The sequence below is a fragment of the Balaenoptera acutorostrata genome, chromosome 1 (assembly GCF_949987535.1).
Source record: "Balaenoptera acutorostrata chromosome 1, mBalAcu1.1, whole genome shotgun sequence".
Lineage (NCBI taxonomy): Eukaryota > Metazoa > Chordata > Mammalia > Artiodactyla > Balaenopteridae > Balaenoptera > Balaenoptera acutorostrata.
In genome coordinates, this window is record NC_080064.1 from 148052196 (window position 1) to 148073740 (window position 21545).

The 21545-nt window shown below is 38.4% G+C and overlaps 1 protein-coding gene across 5 annotated transcripts in view; it reads left to right on the forward strand.

Moving 5' to 3' along the window:
- HMCN1 (hemicentin 1) overlaps nt 1-12440 on the forward strand; it is a 530431-nt gene extending 517991 nt beyond the window's left edge. For all 5 annotated transcript variants that reach the window (XM_007166971.2, XM_057547914.1, XM_057547906.1 and 2 more), the window contains 2 exons: nt 9185-9311; nt 10850-12440. In XM_007166971.2, the coding sequence (XP_007167033.2) occupies nt 9185-9311; nt 10850-11216 (494 nt within the window). In that variant the 3' untranslated portion in view covers nt 11217-12440. The remainder of the gene's footprint in view (nt 1-9184; nt 9312-10849) is intronic.
- The last annotated feature ends 9105 nt before the right edge of the window (nt 12441-21545 follow it).

Consider the following 21545-nt stretch of genomic DNA (forward strand, 5'->3'; position numbering starts at 1 on the left):
AAGATACCACAAAAAAAGAAAAAACACAGGCCAATATCACTGATGAACATAGGTGCAAAACTCCTCAAAATACCAGCAAACTAAATCCAACAATACATTAAAAGTATCATACACCATGATCAAGTGGGATTTACCCCAGGGATGCAAGGATTTTTCAATATCCACAAATCAATCAGTGTGATATACCACAGTAACAAATTGAAGAATAAAAACCATATGATCATCTCAATAGATGCAGAAAAAGCTTTTGATAAAATTCAACATCCATTTATGATAAAAAAAAACAAAAACCTCTCCAGACAGTGGTCATAGAGGGAACCTACCTCAACGTCATAAAGGCCATATATGACAAACCCACAGCTAAAATTATATTCAATGGCGAAAAGCTAAAAGCATTTCCTCTAAGATCAGGAACAAGACAAGGATATCCACACTCCACTTTTATTCAACATTATTTTGGAAGTCCTAGCCATGTCATTCAGAGAAGAAAAAGAAATAAAAGGAAGCCAGATTGACAAAGAAGAAGTAAAACTGTTACTATTTGCATATGACATGATACTATACATAGAAAATCCTAAAGCTGCAATGAAAAAACTACTAGACCTTAATAAATTCAGTAAAGTTGCTGGATACAAAATTAATACACTGAAATCTTTTGCATTTCTATACACTAACAATGAAAGATCAAAAAGAGAAATGAAGGAAACAACCCCATTTACCATTGCATCAAAAAGAATAAAATACCTAGGAATAAACCTACCTAAGGGGGGGGAAAAAAACTTACCTAAGGAGACAAAAGACCTATACTCTGAAAATTATAAGATGCTGATGAAAGAAATCAAAGATAAACAGATGGAAAGATAAACCATGTTCTTGGATTGGAACAATCAATACTATCAACATGACTATACTACCTGAGGCAAACTGCAGATTTAATGCAGTCCTTATCAAATTACCAATGGCATTTTTCACAGAACCAGAACAAATAATTCTAAAATTTGTATGGAAACACAAAAGACCCCAAATAGCCAAAGCAATCTTGAGACAGAAAAACAGCTGGAGGAATCAGACTCCCCTATTTCAGACTATACTACGAAGCTACAGTAATCAAAACAGTATGGTACTGGCACAAAAACAAACTTAGATCAATGGAACACGATAGAAAGCCAGGAAATAAACCCACACACCTATGGTCAACTAATCTACAACAAAGGACGCAAGACTATACAAGAAAAGACAACCTGTTCAATAAGTGATGCTGGGGAGACTGGACAGCTACGTGTAAGAGAATGAAATTAGAACATTCTCTAACACCATGCACAAAAATAAACTCAGAATGGGTTAAAGACCTAAATGTAAAGCCAGATACTATAAGACTCCTAAAGGAAAACATAGGCAGGATACTATTTGACATACGTCATAGCAATATCTTTTTGAATCTGTCTCCTGAGTAATGGAAATAAAAATAAAATAAAATAAATAAAATAAAGTAGAAATAAATGGGACTTCATTAAACGTAAAAGCTTTTAGAAACACTCAGCTCTACACACCACCAGAGCCTCTCATCAAGCTTCTTAGATAGCTTCAACCACCAGAGGACAGAGAGCAGAAGCAAGAAAAACTACAGTCCTGCAGCCTGTGGAACAAAAACCACATTCACAGAAAGATAGTCAAGATGAAAAGGCAGAGGGCTATATACCAGATGAAGGAACAAGATAAAACCCCAGAAAAACAACTAAATGAAGTGGAGATAGGCAACCTTCCAAAAAAAGAATTCAGAATAATGATAGTGAAGATGACCCAGGACCTCGGAATAAGAATGGAGGCAAAGATCGAGAAGATGCAAGAAACGTTTAACAAAGACCTAGAAGAATTAAAGAACAAACAAACAGAGATGAACAATACAATAACTGAAATGAAAACTACACTAGAAGGAATCAATAGCAGAATAACTGAGACAGAAGAACGGATAAGTGACCTGGAAGACAGAATGGTGGAATTCACTGCTGCGGAACAGACTAAAGAAAAAAGAATGAAAAGAAATGAAGACACCCTAAGAGACCTCTGGGACAACATTAAACGCAACAACATTCGCATTATAGGGGTCCCAGAAGGAGAAGAGAGAGAGAAAGGACCAGAGAAAATATTTGAAGAGATTGTAGTCGAAAACTTTCCTAACATGGGAAAGGAAATAGCCACCCAAGTCCAGAAAGCGCAGAGAGTCCCATACAGGATAAACCCAAGGAGAAACACGCCGAGACACACAGTAATCAAAGTGGCAAAAATTAAAGACAAAGAAAAATTATTGAAAGCAGCAAGGGAAAAATGACAAATAACATACAAGGTATCTCCCATAAGGTTAACAGTTGATTTCTCAGCAGAAACACTACAAGCCAGAAGGGAGTGGCATGATATACTTAAAGTGATGAAAGGGAAGAACCTACAACCAAGATTACTCTACCCGTCAAGGATCTCACTTAGATTTGATGGAGAAATCAAAAGCTTTACAGACAAGCAAAAGCTAAGAGAATTCAGCACCACAAAACCACCTCTACAACAAATGCTAAAGGAACTTCTCTAAGTGGGAAACACAAGAGAAGAAAGGGACCTACAAAAACAAACCCAAGGGCTTCCCTGGTGGCGCAGTGGTTGAGAATCTGCCTGCCAATGCAGGGGACACGGGTTCGAGCCCTGGTCTGGGAAGATCCCACATGCCGCGGAGCAACTAGGCCCGTGAGCCACAATTACTGAGCCTGCACGTCTGGAGCCTGTGCTCCGCAACAAGAGAGGCCGCGATAGTGAGAGGCCCGTGCAGCGTGATGAAGAGTGGCCCCCACTTGCCACAACTAGAGAAAAGCCCTCGCACAGAAACGAAGACCCAGCACAGCCATAAATAAATAAAATAAATAAATAAATAATTTTTTTTAAAAAACCCAAAACAATTAAGAAAATGGTCATAGGAACATACATATCGATAATTACCTTAACGTGAATGGATTAAATGCTCCACCAAAAGACACAGGCTTGCTGAATGGATACAGAAACAAGAGCCATATATATGCTGTCTACAAGAGACCCACTTCAGACCTAGGGACACATACAGACTGAAAGTGAGGGGATGGAAAAAGATATTCCATGCAAATGGAAATCAAAAGAAAGCTGGAGTAGCTATACTCATATCATCAGATAAAATAGACTTTAAAATAAAGAATGTTACAAGAGACAAGGAAGGACACTACATAATGATCAAGGGATCAATCCAAGAAGAAGATATAACAATTATAAATATATATGCACCCAACATAGGAGCACCTCAATACATAAGGCAACTGCTAACAGCTATAAGAGAGGAAATTGACAGTAATACAATAATAGTGGGGGACTTTAACACCTCACTTACACCAATGGACAGATCATCCAAAATGAAAATAAATAAGGAAACAGAAGCTTTAAATGACACAATAGACCAGATAGATTTAATTCATATTTATCAGACATAACATCCAAAAACAGCAGATTACACTTTCTTCTCAAGTGCGCACGGAACATTCTCCAGGGTAGATCACATCTTGGGTAACAAATCAAGCCTCAGTAAATTTAAGAAAATTGAAATCATATCAAACATCGTTTCTGACCACAACACTATGAGATTAGAAATCAATTACAGGGGAAAAAAACGTGAAAAGCACAAACACATGGAGGCTAAACAATACGTTACTAAATAACCAAGAGGTCACTGAAGAAATCAAAGAGGAAACGAAAAAATACCTAGAGACAAATGACAATGAAAACATGATATCCAAAACCTATGGGATGCAGCAAAAGCAGTTCTAAGAGGGAAGTTTATAGCTATACAAGCCTACCTCAAGAAACAAGAAAAATCTCTAGTAAACAATCTAACCTTACACCTAAAGGAACTAGAGAAAGAAGAACAAACAAAACCCAAAGTTCGCAGAAGGAAAGAAATCATCAAGATCAGAGTGGAAATACATGAAATAGAAACAAAGAAAACAAGAGCAAAGATCAATAAAACTAAAAGCTGGTTCTTTGAGAAGATAAACAAAATTGATAAGCCATTAGCCAGACTCATCAAGAAAAAGAGGGAGAGGACTCAAATCAATAAAATTAAAAACGAAAAAGGAGAAGTTACAACAGACACCACAGAAATACAAAGCATCCTAAGAGACTACTACAAGCAACTATATGCCAATAAGATGGACAACCTGGAAGAAATGGACAAATTCTTAGAAAGGTATAACCTTCCAAGACTGAACCAGGAAGAAATAGAAAATATGAACAGAACAATGACAAGTAATGAAATTGAAACTGTGATTAAAAATCTTCCAACAAACAAAAGTCCAGGACCAGATGGCTTCACAGGTGAATTCTATCAAACATTTAGAGAAGAGCTAACACCCATCCTTCTCAAACTCTTCCAAAAATTTGCAAGGAAGGAACACTCCCAAACTCATTCTATGAGGCCACCATCACCCTGATACCAAAACCAGACAAAGATACTACAAAAACAGAAAATTACAGACCAATATCACTGATGAATATAGATGCAAAAATCCTCCACAAAATACTAGCAAACAGAATCCAACAACACATTAAAAGGATCATACACCATGATCAAGTGGGATTTATCTCAGGGATGCAAGGATTCTTCAATATATGCAAATCAATCAATGTGATACACCATATTAACAAATTGAAGAAGAAAAACCATATGATTATGTCAATAGATGCAGATAAAGCTTTTGACAAAATTCAACACCCATTTCTGATAAAAACTCTCCAGAAAGTGGGCATAGAGGGAACCTACCTCAACATAATAAAGGCCATATATGACAAACCCACAGCAAACATCATTCTCAATGGTGAAAAACTGAAAGCATTTCCTCTAAGATCAGGAACGAGACAAGGATGCCCACTCTCACCACTATTATTCAACATAGTTCTGGAAGTCCTAGCCACAGCAACCAGAGAAGAAAAAGAAATAAAAGGAATACAAATTGGAAAAGAAGAAGTAGAACTGTCACTGTTTGCAGATGACATGATACTATACATAGAGAATCCTAAAACTGCCACCAGAAAACTACTAGAGCTAATCAATGAATTTGGTAAAATTGCAGGATACAAAATCAATGCACAGAAATCTCTTGCATTCCTATACACTAATGATGAAAAATCTGAAAGAGAAATTATGGAAACACTCCCATTTACCATTGCAACAAAAAGAATAAAATACCTAGGAATAAACCTACCTAGGGAGACAAAAGTCCTGTATGCAGAAAACTATAAGAAACTGATGAAAGAAATTAGAGGTGATACCAACAGATGGAGAGATATACCATGTTCTTGGATTGAAAGAATCAATAGTGTGAAAATGACTATACTACCCAATGCAATCTACAGATTCAATGCAATCCCTATCAAATTACCAATGTCATTTTTTACGGAACTAGAATAAATCATCTTAAAATTTGTATGGAGACACAAAAGACCCTGAATAACCAAAGCAGTCTGGAGGGAAAAAAACGGAGCTGGAGGAATCAGACTCCCTGACTTCAGACTATACTACAAAGCTACAGTAATCAAGACAATATGGTACTGGCACAAAAACAGAAACATAGATCAATGGAACAAGATAGAAAGCCCAGAGATAAACCCACGCACCTATGGTCAACTAATCTATGACAAGGGAGGCAAAGATATACAATGGAGAAAAGACAGTCTCTTCAATAAGTGGTGCTGGGAAAACTTCAGCTACATGTAAAAGAATGAAATTAGAATACTCCCTAACACCATACACAAAAATAAACTCAAAATGGATTAGAGACCTAAATATAAGACTGGACACTATAAAACTCTTAGAGGAAAACATAGGAAGAACACTGTTTGACATAAATCACTGCAATATCTTTTTTGATCCACCTCCTAGAGTAATGGAAATAAAAACAAAAATAAACAAATGGGACCTAATGAAACTTCAAAGCTTTTGCACAGCAAAGGAAACCATAAATAAGACGAAAAGACAACCCTCAGAATGGGAGAAAATATTTGCAAACAAATCAACGGACAAAGGATTAATCTCCAAAATATATAAACAGCTCATTCAGCTCAATTTTCAAGAAACAAACAACCCAATCCAAAAATGGGCAGAAGACCTAAATAGACATTTCTCCAAAGAAGACATACAGATGGACAAGAAGCACATGAAAAGATGCTCAACATCACTAATTATTAGAGAAATGCAAATCAAAACTACAATGAGGTATCACCTCACACCAGTTAGAATGGGCATCATCAGAAAATCTACAAACAACAAATGCTGGAGAGGGTGTGGAGAAAAGGGAACCCTCTTGCACTGTTGGTGGGAATGTAAATTGATACAGCCACTATGGAGAACAATATGGAGGTTCCTTAAAAAACTAAAAATAGAATTACCATATGATCCAGCAATCCCACTACTGAGCATATACCCAGAGAAAACCATAATTCAAAAAGACACATGCACCCCAATGTTCATTGCAGCACTATTTAGAATAGCCAGGTCATGGAAGCAACCTAAATGCCCATCGACAGATGAATGGATAAAGAAGTTGTAGTACATATATACAATGGAATATTACTCAGCCATAAAAAGGAAAGAAATTGAGTCATTTGTTGAGACGTGGATGGATCTAGAGACTGTCATACAGAGTGAAGTAAGTCAGAAAGAGAAAAACAAATATCATATATTAACGCATGTATGTGGAACCTAGAAAAATGGTACAGATGAACCAGTTTGCAGGGCAGAAGTTGAGACACAGATGTAGAGAACAAACGTATGGACACCAAGGGGGGAAAGCCACAGTGGGGTGGGAATGGTGGTGTTCTGAATTGCGCGATTGGGATTGACATGTATACACTGATGTGTATAAAATTGATGACTGATTAAAAAAAAAACTTAAAAGCTTTGGCAAAGGAAACCATAAACAAAATGAAAAGACAACGTACAAAATGGGAGAAAATATTTGTGAATGCTGCTACTGACAGGGATTAATCTCCAAAACATACAAACAGCTCATACAGCTCATGACCAAAAAAAACAACCCAATCAAAAAATGGGCAGAAGCTCTAAATAGACATTTTTTCAAAGAAGACATACAGATGGCCAAAAGGCACATGAAAAGATGCTCATGCCTAATGATTAGAGAAATGCAAATCAAAACTACAATGAGGTATCATCTCACACTGATCAGAATGGACCTCATCAAAAAGTCTAGAAATAATAAATGCTGGAGAGGGTGTGGATAAAACAGAACCCTTCTACACTGTTGGTTGGAATGTAAATTGATACAGCCACTATGGAGAACAGCACGGAGGTACCTTAAGAAGCTAAAAGTAGAGCTACCATATGATCCTGCTACTTTACTCCTGGGCATATATCCAGAGGAAACCATAATTTGAAAATATACATGCACCCCAATGTTCATTGCAGCACTTTTTACAATAGCCAAAACATGGAAGCAATCTAAATGTCCATCGACAGAGGAATGGATAAGGACAATGTGGTATATATATACAATGGAATGTTACTCAGCCATAAAAAGAATGAAATGATGCCATTTGCAGCAACATAGATGGACCTAGAGATTATCATACTAAATGAAGTCAGAGAATGACAAATATCATATGATATCACTTATATGTGGAATCTAAAAAAAAAAATTGAACTTCTATACAAAACAGAAATAGACTAATAGACATAGAAAACAAATTTATGGTTACCAAAGGAGAAAAGGGGGGAGGGCTAAATTAGGAGTTTGGGATTAACATATATACACTACTATATATAAAATAGATAACCAGCAAGGACCTACTATATAGCACAGGGAATTATACTCAATATTTTGTAATAACCTGTAAGGAAGAAGAATCTGAAAAAGAATATATATACATATATATATATGTATGTATAACTGAATCACTTTGCTGTACATCTGAAACTAACACAACATTGTAAATCAACTGTCCTTTACTAAAAAAAATTTTTAAAATCTGAATGGAAATTGATTCCCAAAATATTTGCCTGCTCTCATACTGCTGGGAATTTTCATGCACTACTAAGGGAACACAGATAGCACAGTTTGAAACTATTGCTCTAAAATATGATTCTTAACTTTGGGGTCTCAATCCTTTAAATTGTGTTGAACTCTATGACTGATAAATTTTCTGGAAGGAGGGTCCAATCTCAGCCTTGCTTTATCTCTCTTGCTTACTCATGCATGTGTACCTACACACTCACGCACAGAAACATTTTCATTCACAGATCTCCTGATGCTCAAATATGGACCTCAAGTTAAGAATCATGGCTTAAAAACACTGATTTTCAGAAAGCTCAAAAATAAGTTTCTTTTAGCTTCGTCTTGATGCTTCTTAATTTTGGTGATTTAAGAGTGTTTTTATTTAACAACTTTGTATAGAAAACAACAAAATAAAGAGCATTTCATTTGCATGTCCCCCCAGTATCCTAGGGAGAGATACTTTATGGAAAGCATCCCACCTATAACTGAGGCTGGCTTCTACACAGTTCAGATTTGATCAAACTTGGATTATGGTTCTTGATCCTGTTTTTTTTTTCTTTATTCCATCTCTCTCCACAAGATCTGAATGACCTGTACAGTCTCCCCTAAATTTATGACTTCTTTAATTTCCACTACCCTGCTTCCCACTCAACAATTTGAACTCACAAAAGAAAATACTAGGGAAGGATCAAGGATCACTCATGTTTTAAAGAGATTCTTCACTTTACAGAAAGGTTCACAAGTGTCCTTTAAATTTTTAGCTTGTTTTTAGTGAACTTAAAGTACTATTGGCTTTACAAAACTCAAATGCATTCTGTTTCCTAAATATAAAGAACAGCTTTCTTAGTAGCTTCCCTTCTACTTTTATAGCTCTTATTTTTCAATGTCTTTTCACGTATGTTTAAAAACAACTTAGAGCAGTCTGGGAAATAGCACACCAGGAATCAGGATCCCCACTTGGTGGGTGAAGAAGCTTAAGTGCAGCTACCAAGTTCATTCATGGCGAGGAGAGAGCTAGCCCTCAACGTTCCAGTCCGGTATCCACAATGCCTGCCCTGATGGCGTGTTCTGACCCGAGTTGCTAATGCTGCATGTTCCTTGTGCTATTGTAGATGTTGATGAGTGTCTGGAGCAGAATGTGCACTGTGGACCGAATCGCATGTGCTTCAATATGAGAGGAAGTTACCAGTGCATCCAGACGCCCTGTCCGCCCGACTACCAACGGGATCCTGTGTCAGGGTATGTCTTGCCTTCTCTTCCCAGACATGCTTTTGAAAATCCTTCTTCCTCTCTCTCCTTGACCAACAACCCCTGTCTGCAGTCATGTTTCACTCACAGGACGTCAATAGCCCCCCAGGGGACAGAGAGTGACGGTGTGTTTCTTCTTCAGTGAACTGGCAAAAAAATGAGCTCATCCTGCCGCAGCCACTGCAGCTGAAACCATCACTTTGAGCTGCAGGGTTTCTTGGAGCAAGTCTCGCCAGCATGTAATCCACCAGGCAACATCTAGAATTCCGCTTCAGCAGGAAGCATTTTATAGGGTGATAGAGCCTGCTTTTCTTTGAAATTGTCTCATTTCCGTTGGTGTTGCCTCAGGGTTTTCAGGGCTCTCAGCCGTTAGAGCGCTCCAAGAAGTATCATGGCTGTTATGGTGATGAGTCAACATGACTCCATGAGAGCGTGGAGGAGAGCAAAGATGAGTCAGTGGTCTGTCCATTCACAACTCATCTTGCTTACGTATCCTGCTGTCTGAAACACTGTCTTTCCTGGGTTCGGAATAAACCACTCTTCTATTTTCTCCCTCCCCTTACAGAAATGTTGTATTCTGTTTAGGTACCAAGTTAGTGGGGTGCTAGGAAAATGAGATAATGGCCATCATGAATAGGATCCACTAATAAGGTGGTTCTGAAACCAAATGCTGGTTGGATCTCACACTTTGTTTTCCTCTCAGCGGTGACTACCATGTTACTGTAACATGGTCAAGTGTGGACTGGCCAGGATCCATCAAAAACCTATTTGTAATCTGTCTGAGGGTAATAGGAAGGAAAGGGAAAAAATTAAAAGTGCAGACTTAGGATACTTTTAAAAATACTGTGACTGAAGAATCCCTATCTTCAGAACATGGTCCTTTGTACTTTTTTTTTTTTTTAGTTTTACTCTTTATTACCAGCGATTTCTGGCAGACAGTTTAAAAGTCATGACGGCTCAAAAACAACCACTGTGGGCCCTGGAAAAAGAAAATATAGTATTTTTAATCTAAAATCATGTGGAAGGCAAATACAGAAGGAAGGTTTTTTTCAGGAGTCCTAATTGACCTTTTATTATTTTTGGAAAAGTAAACCAAATATCAATATATTCTATTTCTGCTTTCAAATAGTCTTAGGATAGATGTTAAAATTTTTAAATCATTTATATTCCTCTCTTTAAGAAGTCCTTGTTTCCAATATATGTGCAGATGCTTCTCTTTCCAAAACTGACTTTTCATTTTAAAGACAATCTTGTGGTACTCATACTTTCTTCAGTGGTTCAAAAGCTTCTGATTTTAATAGAGCTGAGAGAGAGATATATGACTGTAGACCAGCACATTCTCATCACCATCTGGCATCTGGTTTCCGTTAATGACACAGAACATGGGGTGAGCCTTAGTGCTTTGCAGTCAGACTGTCTTCTGCCTTTAATGCCCAAAAGTTGTCATGCATCACGATCACCTGCATCATGCTTTCTCCTGCTTCCAAGACAAGATAACTGTATACATTTCATGTGTTTGTTGTCCTTAGGTTCTGCCTCAAGAACTGTCCACCCAATGATTTGGAATGTGCCTTGAGCCCGTATGCCTTGGAATACAAACTTGTCTCCCTCCCATTTGGAATAGACGCCAATCAGGATTTGATCCGGCTGGTTGCATACACACAGGATGGAGTGATGCACCCCAGGACAACTTTCCTCATGATAGATGAGGAACAGACTGTTCCTTTTGCCTTAAGGGATGAAAACCTTAAAGGAGTGGTGTACACAACACGACCACTACGAGAACCAGAGACCTACCGCATGAGGGTTCAAGCCTTATCCTACAGTGCCAACGGGACCATTGAATATCAGACCACATTCATAGTCTATATAGCTGTGTCTGCCTATCCATACTAAGCAGCTCTCCAAAGCCTAATCCACATAATTAAACTGCATATATCATGGGAATCAAGTTCTCTTCCAGATTACTGTCTCCTGAACAGTTGCAATCTTGGCAACTTGAATATGGTGCTATGCTCTTTTGTGTGCCTTCCTTGGTACTGCTGAGGTATTTTCATGATCCCACCATGGTCATATCTTTTGGTAAGGTCTAGAAAAGTCCCTTAGTATTTTCTTTATTTATTACACTGGAGCAGTTACTTTGCAAAGATTATTCTGAACATCTAACAGGACCCATCAGTGATGTGTTTATAGTAACATAGTAGCTAAGATAATTTCCTGTAAAAAAAGAAAAAAAAAAAAGCCAAGTGGATTTGAGCATTTAACCATTTTTAGATTAATAAACTGGTTGCTATGTGTTTTGATCAAAGCTTACCAAGTAACTTATGAAGATGCTTTTTTATGTATTAATACTTTATAATAGGACTTACATACTTATGTTCACTTAGGAAAGAAAGAAATACCACTCATTGTAGAAATATAGTACAGCTTCTAGAAAGTTTTGATACCAAACGATGCTCACCTTGATTGAACATCCAAAATAAGGAGATTATTTTCAGTGACTTTCTGGAACCAGCTGAACCAGTTAGGATAGTAGGAAAAAAGTTTTGTCCTCAATGATTATTTATGTCATGGATCTTTGCTCTAACATTTTTGACATGGCCTTCCATTCAGTTAGCGCCATAACTTTTTTTTTTAATTTTTTTTTAAAGTCTTTATTGAATTTGTTACAATACTGCTTCTGTTTTATGTCTTGGTTTTTTGGCCATGAGACATGTGGGATCTTAGCTCCCCGACCAGGGATTGAACCCACACCCCCTGCATTGGAAGGCAAAGTCCTAACCACTGGACTGCCAGGGAAGTCCCATCTCCATAACTTTTACATTCTAGACTTTTAAAATTTTCCTGTCAATTGGAAACAATTTTTTTTTAAATACCAGTGGGACAATTTTGTGTTTCTTGAAAATCTTGTATGTTCAAATTAGCATAAACGTTAAACGTCAATACACTGTAAATGGTGGTAACAGACTCTGGAAGCAATTGCCAGGATGTATTCTATTTTTATGAAGTGTACATATATTTCCTTAGTGTGTATTTTCTATATAATATCTTGATGGACTCTTTTATAAAGTTATTTTATAAAAAAATAACATTGTTACAGTAAAACCTGCCGAAATAAAATTTTCACATCCTTTTTCTTAACTTTTTTTAAAACCTAAAATTTGTTTCCTTATAGCTAAAGTATTAAAGTTCATAGACACACATACATATATGTGTATGTCATACATATCATAATTTAATCATCACAACTCTTGAGATAGTATTAGTCACATTTTTTATGTCAGGATCCTAGGATTCAGATAACTTATGTAACTTCCTTAAGACAACACAGCTAATTAGTCACAAAAATGTCATACCTTCTACTTCCCATGACTCCAAGTTAAACAGTATCTCCATTTCATGACAGTTTTCTCACCTAGCTAAACAGTTTTATATCACATGAAGTGACTTCATCTACCTGTGATTGATAGGTAATAAGCTAGCAAAGGTCTGATCATGGCCTATGATTGATTGAAGAATGTTCACCTAGCTCACATTATTCAAAGAAACCTGGAAAAATCATGTAGCCCACAGCCAGGCAGTCAGGAGGGTGATTATCTAAATCAATGTTTGCCAAAGAATATTCTACAGAACAATAGCTCAGGTAAGGTACTTTGAGTCAACTGAGTTCCAATATCAAGAAGTTTGTGAAACACTATATATCATGTCCTCCTATTAAATATTTACTATGAGTACTGATACTTAAATAATCTTAGAAATTCAGTAGTAAACAAATGTAAATTGTTCAAGTCCACAATTACCAAAATATTTAATCACAAACATTTGCCCCCAATGTATTGTAATATATCACTGAACATTTGGAGAATGCTGGTTTAATATAATCAAGATATCTGCTCAACTCCTTAGTCCTTAGAAAGGATACTTTACAGCCTACTTTGGTAAACAATTCCAGCACATGACCTTGACCATTGAGCTTCTTCTTAATTAAACCATGCTGACTTTAACACCCCACTTACGTCAATGGAGAGATCATCCAGACAGAAAATCAATAAGGAAACACAGGCCTTAAATGATACATTAGACCAGATAGACTTGATATTCATAGAGCATTCCACGGAAAAGCAGAATACACATTTTTTTCAAGTACACATGGAACATTCTCCAGGATAGATCACATACTGGGCCAGAAAGCAAACCTCGGTAAAGTTAAGAAAATTTATATCAAGCACCTTTTCCGACCACAACGCTATTAGACATCAACTACAGTAAGTCCCCTACATGCAAATGAGTTCCATTCCAAGAGCGCGTCCATAAGTCCAATTTGTTTGTAAGTCCGACAAAGTTAGCCTAGGTACCCAACTAACACAATCAGCTATATAGTACTGTACTGTAACAGGTTTATAATACTTTTCTTACAAATAATACATTAAAAAACACAAAAAACAAAACACTTTTAATCTTACAGTACCTTTGAAAGTACAGTAATACAGTACAACAGCTGGCATCCAGGGGCTGGCATCGAGTGAACAGGCAAGAAGAGTTACTGACTGGAGGCAGGAGAGGAGGTGGGAGATGGTAGAGCTGAAGGATCATCAGCAATAGGAGACGGAGAGCAAGGGCAAGCTGCAATTTCACTCAAGCCTGACATCGATGGTACAGGTTTTTGTTCCTTGCTGGATTCAATTTATCTACCCTCTTGAAAAAAATCATCCAGTGATGTCTGGGTAGTAGCTCTTTTTTTCTCATCACAGATGACATGGTAGCCCTGGTTTGCATTCTGGATGGCTGCTGCAACCTTCATGTACTGTTCTACATTCAGGTCCTGTGCCTCAAAAACTAACAGTGCCTCCTCAAATAAAGAAAATTCCCTTGCCATTTCCTGCATTGTGAATCTCTTCGGTTCTTCAGTTACTTCTTCCTCTTGTCCCTCTTCATCCTTTCTCTGGGCCTCCAATTCCTGGCACTTCTTAGCAGGACCAGCTACATCACTGCTGCTTTTATGCTTGCATCCGGACATCCCAGGCTTGAAATAAAGATACTGTGCTACTGTACTCTATACAGCACTGTACAGTAAAGTACACAAAAACACAACCACTTGTAGAGGAAGCACGCACATGACAATGTACACCAGACATGTGAACTAACTTACATGATTGGACATACAAATGCACGTTCACATCTTTGAAAGTTCACAACTTGAAGGTTCATATATAGGGGACTTACTGTACAAGAGAAAATACTGCAAAAAACACAAACACATGGAGGCTAAACAATGTGCTACTGAACAAGCAATTGATCACTGAATAAATCAAAAAGGAAATCAAAAGATATCTAGAGACAAATGAAAAAGACAATGATCCAAAATCCTATGGGACACAGCAAAAGTGGTTCTAAGAGGGAGGTTTATAGTGATACAAGCTTACCCCCAGGAAACAAGAAAAATCTCAAACAACCTAACCTTACACCTAAATCAGCTAGAGAAAGAAGAACAAACAAAACCCAAAGTTAGGAGAAGGAAAGAAATCATAAAGATCAGAGCAGAAATAAGTGAAATAGAGACTAAAAAACAATAGAAAAGAGCAATGAAACTAAAAGCAGGTTCTTTGAAAAGATAAACAAAATTGATAAACCTTTAGCCAGACTCATCAAAAAAAGGAGATGGCCTAAATCAGTAAAATCAGAATTGAAAAAGGAGAAGTTAGAACCAACACCACAGAAATACAAAGGACCATAAGAGACTACTACAAACAACTATATGCCAATAAAATGGACAACCTAGAAGAAACGGACAAATTCTTACGAATGTACAATCTCCCAAGACTGAATTAGGAAGAAATAGGAAATATGCACAGACCAATCACAAGCACTGAAGTTGAAACTGTGATTTAAAAACTTCCAACAACTGGGGCTTCCCTAGTGGCACAGTCGTTAAGAATCCACCTGCCAATGCAGGGGACACGGGTTCAAGCCCTGGTCCAGGAAGATCCCACATGCCGCAGAGCAACTAAGCCCATGCACCACAACTACTGAGCCTGCACTCTAGAGCCCGCAAGCCACAACTACTGAGCCTGTGCACCTAGAGCCCATGCTCCTCAACAAGAGAAGCCACCAAAATGAGAAGCCCGCGCACCACAACGAAGAGTAGCCCCCGCTCGCCACAACAAGAGAAAGCCCGCGCAGAGCAACAAAGACCAAATGCAGCCAAATAAATGAACAAAAATAATTTTAAAAAATAAAATAAAAACTTCCAACAAACAAAAGTCCACGACCAGATGGCTTCACAGGTGAATTCTATCAACAATTAGATGAGAGTTGACACCCAACCTTCTCAAACTATTACAAAAAATTGCAGAGGAAAGAACATCTCCAAATTCATTCTATGAGGTCACCATCACCCTGATAACCAGACAAAGATACCACAAAAAAGAAAATTACAGGCCAACATCACTGATGAACACAGACGCAAAAATCCTCAACATGATACTAGCAAACCAAATTCAACAATACATTAAAAGAATCATACACCATGATCAAGTGGGATTTATCCCAGGGATGCAAGGATTTTTTAATATCTGCAAATCAGTGTGATATACCACATTAATAAATTGAAGAATAAAAGCCATATGATGCAGAAAAAGATTTTTATAAAATTCAACATCCACTTATGATAAAAAAACTCTCCAGAAAGTGAGCATAGAGGAAACCTACCTCAGCATAAAGACCATATATGAGAAACCCACAGCTAACATCGTATGCAATGGTGAAAAGCTGAAAACATTTCCTCTAAGGTCAGGAACAAGACAAGGATGTCCACGCTCACCACTTTTATTCAACATAGTTTTGGAAATCCTAGCCACAGCAATCAGAGAAGAAAAAGAAATGAAAGGAATTCAAATTGGAAAAGAAGAAGTAGAACTGTCACTGTTTGCAGATGACATGATACTATACATAGAAAATCCTAAAGATGCAACAAAAAAACTACTAGAGCTCTTCAATGAATTTGGTAAAATTGCAGGATACAAAATTAATACACAGAAATCTGTTGCATTTCTATACACTAACAATGAAAGATCAGAAAGAGAAATTGAGGAAACAGTCCCATTTACCATCACATCAAAAAGAATAAAATACCTAGGAATAAACCTACCTAAGGAGGCAAAAGACCTATACTCCAAAAACTATAAGGTGCTGATGAAAGAAATCAAAGATGATACAAACAAATCAAAAGATATGCTGTGTTCTCAGATTGGATCACTACTGTCAAGATGACTATACTACCCGAAATAATCTACAGATTCAATGCAATCCCCATCAAATTACCAATGGCATTTATCACAGAACTAGAACAATAATTCTGAAATTTGTATGGAAACACAAAAGACCCCAAATAGCCAAAGCAATCTTGAGACAGAAAAACAGCTGGAGGAATCAGGGTCCCTTACTTTAGACTATACTACAAAGCTACAGTCATCAAACAGTATGGTACTGGCACAAAAACAGAAATATAAATTCATGGAACAGGATGGAAAGGCCAGAAATAAACCCATGCACCTATAGTTAATCTATGACAAAGGAGGCAAGAATATTCAGTGGAGAAAAGACAGTCTCTTCAATAAGTGGTGCTGGGAATACTGGACAGCCACATGTAAAAGAATGAAATTAGAATATTCTCTAACACCATACTCAAAAATAAACTCAAAATGGAATAAAGACCTAAATGTGAAACTGGATAATATAAAACTCCTAGAGGAAAACATAGGCAGAACACACTTTGATATAAATCACAGCAATATCGTTTTGGATCCATCTCCTAGAGTAATGGAAATAAAAACAAAAGTAAACAAATAGGACCTAGCTAAACTTAAAAGCTATTGCACAGCAAAGAAAGCAAACAAAATGAAAAGACAACTTACAGAATGGGAGAAAATATTTCCAAATGCTACGACCAACAAGGGATTAATCTCCAAAATATACAGACAGCTCATACAGCTCAGTATGGGAACAACCCAATCAAAAAATGGGCAGAAGATCTAAATATACATTTCTCTAAAGAAGACATACAGATGGCCAAAAAGCACATGAAAAGATGCTAAATAGCACTAATTATTAGAGTAAAGCAAACCAAAACTCCAATGACGTATCACCTCACACCAGTCAGAATGGCCATCTTCAACAAATCTACAAATAAAAGAAGCTGGAGAGGGTGTGAAGAAAAAGGAACCCTCCTACACTGTTGGTGGGAATGTAAATTGGTGCAGCCACTATGGAAAACAGTGTGGAGGTTCCTTAAAAAACTAAAAATAGAGCTGCCATATGATTCACCAATCCCACTCCTGGACATATATCCAGAGAAAACCATAATTCTAAAAGACTCATGCACCCCAATGTTCATTGCAGCACTGTTTCCCATAGTCAAGACATGGAAGCAACCTAAATGTCCATCAACAGATGAATGGATAAAAAGGATGTGGGGTGTGTGTGTGTGTGTGTGTGTGTGTATATATATATATATATATATATATATATATGTGTGTGTATATATATATATATATATATGTGTGTGTGTGTGTATATATATATATATATATAAGTGGAATATTAATCAGCCTTAAAAAAGAATAAAATAATGCCAGTTGCAGCAACATGAATGAACCTAGAGATTATCATACTAAGTAAGCCAGAGAGAGAAAGTCAAATATCATATGAGATCGCTTACATGTGGCATCTAAAAAAATGACACAAATGAACTTATATACAAATAGACCCACAGACATAGAAAAACTTATGGCTACCAAAGGGGAAAGGGAGGAGGAATAAATTAGGAGGTTGGGATTAACATATACACACCACTATATATAAAATAGATAATTGACAAGGACCTACTGTAGAGCACAGGGAACTCTACTCAATACTCTGTAATAACCTATAGAGGAAAAGAATCTGAAAAAGAATGGATATATGTATATGTGTAACTGAACCACTTTGTCGTACACCTGAAACTAACACCTTGTAAATCAACTATACCTCAATTAACAAATAAATAGTGCAGTGAGCCCCAAAAAACAAAACAAAACGAACAGTTAAGTGACTCCATGTGGCCGTGGTGGTGGGCAGGCCTAGTATTCCTTGTGTTCCTCACTATCATGCACTTATTCTGCTGCTTTTCAGAACCGCCCCCCCCCCTTGATAAACATTTGCCCCTGCTGGGTCTGAAAAAAAATATGTAATATGATGCCAAAAGCCATGATACTCGTGATACTTGCAGTTCAGAAAGAATGGAAAATCATGCTTCAGTAAACATCTAAAATAGTGCCCCAGGGAGAAAAACTAGTTAATTGTCGGGTCTGCCATAAAAATCCTGGCTTACAACAAGCTTTACAGGTACAAATATGTTCATACAACGAGTTTTATCAATTCAAACACAGGGAAAATCCCCCTCTCCACCAATTCGAGCACACTGGGCAATACCCCCCTCAGGTCCAATACCTTGCCTTTGTTTGACTCCTTTTAAAAGGGTTACATACCTTTTCCATTAATCATGCCTACTTTTGTTATTCAGAAAACCAGTCATGCTTCCAATGCCACTACACCTCTAATGGTTCTCTTGGGTATGGTGAGCCTCTCTGGAACAACCCCTGGCCACCAGATGCTAATATCACCAGTGTTTTGGAACCCAGACTGAAACTGCATTCCCACAAATGCCTCTACTCTGTGTGCTTATAATGAAGACCAGACCCAAGGTGCCTACTGGATAGGGATGGAATGGACTAAAAGCTGGGCTAGAAATTGTCAGGCTCTATGGCAACAATGGGTGAAATCCTCTTACTTTACCACCTCATCTAAGCCGAGGGCATGGAGTACTCCCAGACTTCATGATTTTGAATATATTAATGGGCCCCTGTCTCTGCATTGTGTTCATGACTTGTCCCTTCCATGGATCTGGACGGCTGCTTCCTTGTTAAATTCTTCTATTCCCATATCTTTTACTGAACCTTCAGGATATACCTGGTTATGTAGCACTCCCTAGAATGAGGCCCCAAAGACAAGGACACGCCAGTGAATATTTGGCCCCTATGTAACTGCTTATCCTTATATCAATAATGTGTGGCACAAGGAAGCTTGTACATTAGGACACTTGGTCCCATTCACAGTCACAATATGTAATACTCAACACCATCCTAGAAGGGCCATCAGATTAATGTTGGCAGGAATAGGAATGGCAGGGGAATTGGCAGCTCCACAGGGAGGCTTTGCCTACTATGAGGTAACCCTAGAAAATCTAACCAACACTTTGGAGAGCCTAGCCATGACCACTGAAAGTGCCCTAAATAGACTTTCAACTTCTTTAAGCTCACTGGCCAATGTAGTTAGGAGAATAGATTGGCCTTGGATTACTTGCTGACTGAGCAGGGTGGTGTTTGTGCGGTCATAAACAAAACCTGCTGTACCCATGTTAATAATTTGGTCCAGATTGAGATGACATCAAAAAGATTTATGAACAAGCGTCATGGTTACACCACTACAACCAGGGGTCAGGCCCTAACGCCATGTGGTCCATGATTTAGAGCACCCTCCCTAGGCTTACTTGGTTCCTTCCCCTCCTGGACCCAATAAGGGTCATACTCCTCCTCCTCCTCTTTGGACCCTTCGTCTTTACCCTCTTGGTTAAGTTTGTGTCTTCCAGGTTACAACAGTTCCACCTCAAAATGATGGCTATGTGAGGATTCCAACCCCTAAAATCCTGACTTAAAGCAAGAAACTGTCCTACCCTTGGGACCCCAGACCAGGCATCCAGAGATTTTCACTCTCTGATAGGCAGGGTCAACACCACTGCCCAGCCCTGAAGCAGCTACTGAAGGTGGACCATTGCCTCTCTGCTTCCCATAAGAATAGGAGTAAAATCTTCAGGGGAGGAATGAGTTAGGAGGGAAAGGGGCAGGACACGAACACTAGATATTGAAGAAGGGGTGCAGCCGTTGGGAAGCAGTAAAGACTGGCTGGAACCAGCTGAAACCAAGGGGGCTTTGAGAATAGTCCAGGCATTGACATTTAGCTCATTCTAACCTTCATTGTAATACTAAAAATCACTACCCCTTACACAATGACAGTTCTGAGGAAGACCAAAAAAGGCCAAAAAGCGGGCAGTGGCCCAATTCCTGGGAAATCCCCACCCTACCCCAAAATAGCAAGAATATTCCTCCCACTATGAAATTACTTAGCCCATAAACACCTATGACCCCATACCCTGGGGTCGCTCTCACTTTGAGACAGCCTGCATTCTGCCTATGGAATGTGTATCTCTCTAAATAAACTCGCTTTCCCTTTACTCTGGGTTGCTCTTGAATTCCTTCCTGCTCAGATCCAAGAACCCTCACTTGGTGGTCCGTCCTAAGGACTCCTGCGGGTCCCAGGATGTGACATTTCCCTCTCCTGCAACAGCATGTCTCCCGTAATGGCTATTACTATGAATGTGCTGCAGCTCGGTGTCTGAGAACGCCTTAGGAATCAAAACAATAGTGCACTATATTTCCAGCCCGGCGAGGTGTGATCCAAGTCAGACCCCACTCTGGCCCTCTCTCTGGCCTTTGCTGAATACACTGGCTGGTATTCTAGCAAGTCAATCTGTCGGAGAAGTGTTCGTCTTGACTCAGAGGATATAGTTTTAGATTAGGTGCCCCAGCATCCCTTATTTAATGGGATTCCTATTGGCCATGTGTTTTTGGCCTTCCCTGGGGTGCTGTTAGCACACACTCTGGTCTTACCTTTTCCTAGACCTCTGGGGGAAAGAGCTCTGTCTCCTTTCCTGGGGTTTTCATTAGCGCCATCTGTAGGCTTAAAGTGTGTTCTGGTGGGACTCCGATGTCAAGCTGTTCTGGTGAAAAACTTCAGGGTGAGGTCCATCAGACTGTTCATCAGCTCATTCCTCACTGTCAGTTTCACCTGGGGCTCCTGTGGGGAATTAGGTGCCTCAAGTCCAAGGGAGCCCCTGGGCCTCTTCACTCATCAGAGTGACCCTCTCTTTCTACCATATGAGAGGCTCTCATCTCGTTTTTTTTTTCTCATGTTTTACTCTAGGGCAATGTTTTCCAATGTTCTTCCTCCTTACAGTAGCACATTGTACCTTCCCCAGTAGTGGCTTTCCTCTCTTGGGACAATGCCAATGCCAAAAAAGTGGCATTTCATTTCATTTTGCTTCTTCATTCTTCTGTTGTTGTTCCCTGTTCA